Consider the following 4,955-nt stretch of genomic DNA (forward strand, 5'->3'; position numbering starts at 1 on the left):
CTTCACAGACATTTGGTTAAACTGTAAAATGTTTGCACCTGGCTATAAAGCAAGTCGGGTTTCTGGGCTGAAGAAACCCCAAGGAAGCTAGTTGCTAGGGAGAGGAAGCCAGGCGTTGCTACGTGATGTCATTACCCGGTACCCACAGCGACCATTTCCAGGCTGGGCTAGTCCATGGGCTGCATTTTGCGCCATGGGGTCTTGGCAGCGTTGGCTGCAATTTGGTGGGGTGTCGCTCTGGGGTGGTGGCGGGGCCTGTGTCCCACTTGAGGGAAGCCGAGTGTTGGTTTGTCAGCACCAGGTCTATGGTGCCGTTTATTTTTAGATGTTCAGTGTGTGTCATGGCAGCTCCTGCATTGAGCGTCTGTCCCCTGGTGGTTAGTGCGTGTCATAGCTACTGGTCAGATGGACACTTGGCCTTTTATATAGAGAGATTTTATTCTTCAAGATAAACAATCTTTTTTAAAAATATTTTTTAAAATTTTTTTATTGATTTCAGAGAGGAAGGGAGAGAGAGAAACATCAATGATGAGAATCATTGATTGGCTGCCTCCTGCACGCTCCTCCACTGGGGATGGAGCCCGCAACCCGGGCATGTGCCCTTGACCAAATAGAACCTGGGACCCTTCAGTCAGCAGGCCAACGCTCTATCCACTCAGCCAAACCAGCTAGGGCATAAACAATATTACATTAATTTCAGCTAACCTAGAATTTGTTTTCATGCACAATTTTTGCTAAAGGAGAAAATACAGCCTTAGTACAGTGTGATTTTATTCTTTCCTATGTTTTAAGTTATTAATTAAATTGAAACCTAACCTTTGATTTTGCTTTCAGGGATAACATGCTAATCGTGTGACTATTCAGAAGACTTTAATTTATATTTATAATTTCATTGTACTTTCTCTAATCTTTCTTTTAAAGATATGGACATACTGCAGGAGAAGCTACACACGATGCAGTAGATTCTGCCATCAATGTTGGTGTAACTGCCTATAATATTGACAACATTGGCATCAAAGCGATGGTAAAGAAAACTGCTAAACAAACAGGACATACAATCCTTGAGGACTATAAAATAGTTGATAATTCAATGGGGGGAAATCAAGCAGGGGGAGCAAATGTAAACATGAAGGGGGAGAAGGATGACCAGACAGAGGAACTGGAGAAGAATGAAGCAAAGAAGAAAGATAAATGATGGATATGCTATGAATTACCTATACCAAAGCCTTACAAGATGAATGCAATTGTGTTGATAGGCAAATGTGAAATTCCCCATGGATTAACCAGTAGTTTTTAAATGTATTCATTTCTACAGAGTGAGTGTTTAATAAGTTTTATGGCATGTATTCTACTTATAAAGAAAATAATTGGTATTCTTTCATCTGGCCTTTAGAAATATAGTTATATTCTATTATAGTTTATTTTTTTCTAAATGTGGCTAACATATTTTTGCAGTTACAACAAAACTAATAATGCATGTGCCCTCATTAAACCTAATGTTAAACTGTTTTTGTATTTGCTATCTTTCAGAAAGCAAAGTAGGATATTATTATATATTTACATAAAATTTGGCATTTAGTAACCTTAATTTTATTTGTACTGGGAAGGAATGACTTAAAATATTGTTTTCTCTCTTTGCACTAATTGTGTATTTTTTTAGGTATTTGTCAGTATTTCCAGTATGTAAGCTAAACAAAAACTATATTTCTAAACTAAAATAATTCTCAGATAACATTTAAAAAGACTTTTTCAAAACAGGGAATAGACCAATGAAAAACAAAATAAGGTTTATGAAATTATTTAGTAGCTTACTCTTCATTAGGAAATGAGATGGTCTTTTAGACTTAAAATGAATACAGATAGATTAATAAATCTTCTGGATTTCAACTTGTATTGACCTAGTAAGAACCTGGGAAATTTTGGGGTATGATTAGTATTGCATTAAAATTTGCAGTGATTATTAATCAGCTTAATTGGACAAAAAAATACTTTAAGAAATCATTTTGCCATATCTATTTCTTTTAAGTTTTTCCAAAAGGCTAAACTTTTGTAAAAACAAATATAAACAATATTGAGTTTATGGATGATAAATATATTTTTATTTTGGAATTCAGTCATTGGAATTTTATATATTAAAAAGCCAATAAATTAAATTATTAGAAAGAAAAGGTTTTCATAATTAATGTAATGAATGGGAAGACGTTAGGCTTAATCTGTGGTGAGTGGGCATCACAGTTTCTACTTTGGCAGAAGACAGGATATTCACAGACCTATAAACTACAGATATGTAGGTAAATATCTAATAGCATTTTATTTTTGTTTATTGATTTTGAAAGATTGCTATTGGTTTTTATAGCTATCAGCCATTCTAATATTTTTTGAACCTCTAATGGCTACTTAATTTATTAGACTTTATTTGAAACTGTCTAAATAATGCACTTTTTGAATAAACTGTCCCTAAATTACTTGGTCTTAAATATATTCATTGGTTTGTATTTTGGGAACACATAGAATTGGTGGAGTCTTTCCCTAAGGCTGAGGATTCTGTACTAGTTAAAATGGAAATAAAATTGAATTGGTAAATAGCTTTCAGTCAGTCTCTGCCTTGTTTAAGAAATGGAATGACAAATAGTGGAGCTTAAAGTTTAAAAAGTAACCTTAGACCAGAGGTCAGCAAAATTGGATTTGTCAGCAGGTATCTAGATGATTGTTTAACTTCATTACTGTTAAGTTGATGTGGGTTGTCTTTTCAGAGTAACAGCTAGACAAAATTTGGATAAGCACAGCTTCTATATTAGAGCTCAAAAGAATATATATGTATATAAATATAATGAAAAAGGGGACACATACTAAACCTGACAAGCCCAGGAGAGGCTTACATGGTGAGTATTATAAACTCAGAGACAGAAAGTAACCACAAAGGATGGTCTGAACATAAAAATTCTTAACTAAAAGCAAGTCATGGTGGAGAGTCATGTCCTAGGCAAGTATCTTCCTTGACAAAGGTCAGTCTTCACCTTCACTGAGCCTGTCTATTGTCTTTTTGCATCTAGGATAACATACCTTTGGAATGGCAGAGTAATCCCCTATATTCTAGGTCCCTCAGGGCACAGTTGCCCACCATAACCTGAGACCACAGAACCCCTTATTGTTATCTTCTACCCCGAATACCATCTATGTGCTGTAAATGTGAATTGTTATCTACCCACCAATGTAAAAGAAGTATGTCTCTCTCCATTTTACTTTTCATCCAGTCCCAATTATTTCCTTGCTTTGCTTTCTCCTGCCTCCCTAATCTACCACCAGTGGATTTCATGTAACATCCCTTAATGTCTTCTCCTTGTATTCTGATGCATTAAATAAGCAGTAAAATTGCCATTCTCCAGAGCATTTTCTCAATCCATTGAGATTTTTTTTTCCTGCAATTGTCATCAGTTGGCTCAAATAAACTCAAAATTTATCTATAGGTTTGGATGTTTCTTTGTACACATACACACACTCTCTCTCTCTCTCTCTCTCTCTCTCACACACACATTGATTTACTATAACACCCAGTAATTATGGAGGCTGAGAAATCCGAAAGATATGCAGTCAGTGAGCTGAAGAGCCAGGTGAGCTGATATGTTTGTTCCAGTCCAAGTCTGAAGTCCTGAGAACCAGAAGAGACAATGGTGTCAGTTCCATTTTGAAAGCAGGCTAGAGACCCAAGAAGAACCCCTTGCAGACTGAGTCCCAAGGCTGAAAACTAACATTATAGCTAAAGCAGTAAAGCAGAAGTTCCCTCTTATTCAGACTTTTTGTTCTACTCAGATCCTTGATTGAGGGCCACCCATCTTAGGGAGAGCAATCTGCTTTACATAGTCTACTGATCAAAATTGAATGTTAATTTCCTTCAGACACACCCAGAGTAATATTTGGCCAAATGTCTGGGCACCTTGTGGCCCAGTCAAGCTGATCAAATTAACCATCACAGCTTCTTAGCCCAGCTTTCATTGTCCAGAGGCCTTTCACCTAGCTCTGCTTGGCTTTGAGACTCAACAGATAACACAGTGTATGAAAAATAACAGTTTTCAATATTTACTGCTACCAGCTTTTTAGTCACTTTGCTTCTACAGACCTCCCCCAGGCTGTACTGGGTAGTTTTCTGGGAATGCCTCCAGGTAGTGACTAGCTATAGAAATAATATGCTTATGTAGTACCACTGATACTGAATGCTGAACTGAAGTTCTTCCTGGATTGTGTCTCACGAAGTTGAAGAAAATCTCGGACCAGAAGATTTAAGCAAAAGTATGGAAATTTATTACAAGCAGATATAAACTCCCACATGAGGAGGGGACCCGAGAATGGGTTGCCGCCGAAGTTTATTTGTCTAGGGGTTTTTATTTGCTATGGACCGACACTTTGTCTATGTCACTGATTGGTTTCTTCTATCATCTTTGTTCAGTAACAATTTTAAAATCCATCTCATGCTCCCCCTCTTTTTTTCCTCTTCCTCCCCATTTCTTGTAACCTCCTGCCCATGCAAGATAAGCATTCTTACGGCATTCTGTTTTTCTGCGAAACCAGTATTGTGGTTTTAGCTGGCTCCAACAGTTACATCCATATTTCCTCCTTCCTTTCACCCCTTACCCTGTCTGTCTAACCCTGTTTCTAATTCCTCTCACCACTATGAACCAGTAATGTTCTAAGTGCTTTTATATCAATTATTTTTTTATTATTTATTTTATTTTTTTATTGATTAAGTTATTACATATGTGTCCTTATCCCTACGTTACCCCCTGTACCCCCCACTCATGCCCTCACACCCCTGTTGACCGTGTCCATTGGTTAGGCCTATATGCTTGCATGTAAGTCCTTTGGTTATCTCTCCCCTTCACCACCACCCTCCCCTACCTTCCCTCCGAGGCCCAACGGTCCGATGGATGCCTCTCCGTCTCTGGATCTGTCCTTGTTCA

At 37.4% G+C, this 4,955-nt stretch overlaps 1 protein-coding gene across 2 annotated transcripts in view; it reads left to right on the plus strand.

The window, feature by feature from the left end:
• The window catches only part of SPG20 (spastic paraplegia 20 (Troyer syndrome)), a 32,087-nt gene extending 29,146 nt beyond the window's left edge, over nt 1–2,941 (plus strand). The window contains exons 8-9 of one of the 2 annotated variants that reach the window (XR_001361376.1): nt 922–1,316; nt 2,754–2,941. Coding sequence is in view for 1 of the 2 variants with exons in the window: in XM_014536843.1 (XP_014392329.1) it covers nt 922–1,195 (274 nt within the window). In the remaining variant the exon portion in view is untranslated. Of the gene's footprint in view, nt 1–921; nt 2,000–2,753 lie in introns of those variants that run through there. The other variant, XM_014536843.1, reaches the window with a different exon arrangement.
• Nucleotides 2,942–4,955: the final 2,014 nt, after the last annotated feature.

Source organism: Myotis brandtii, unplaced genomic scaffold (genome assembly GCF_000412655.1).
Source record: "Myotis brandtii unplaced genomic scaffold, ASM41265v1 scaffold166, whole genome shotgun sequence".
Lineage (NCBI taxonomy): Eukaryota > Metazoa > Chordata > Mammalia > Chiroptera > Vespertilionidae > Myotis > Myotis brandtii.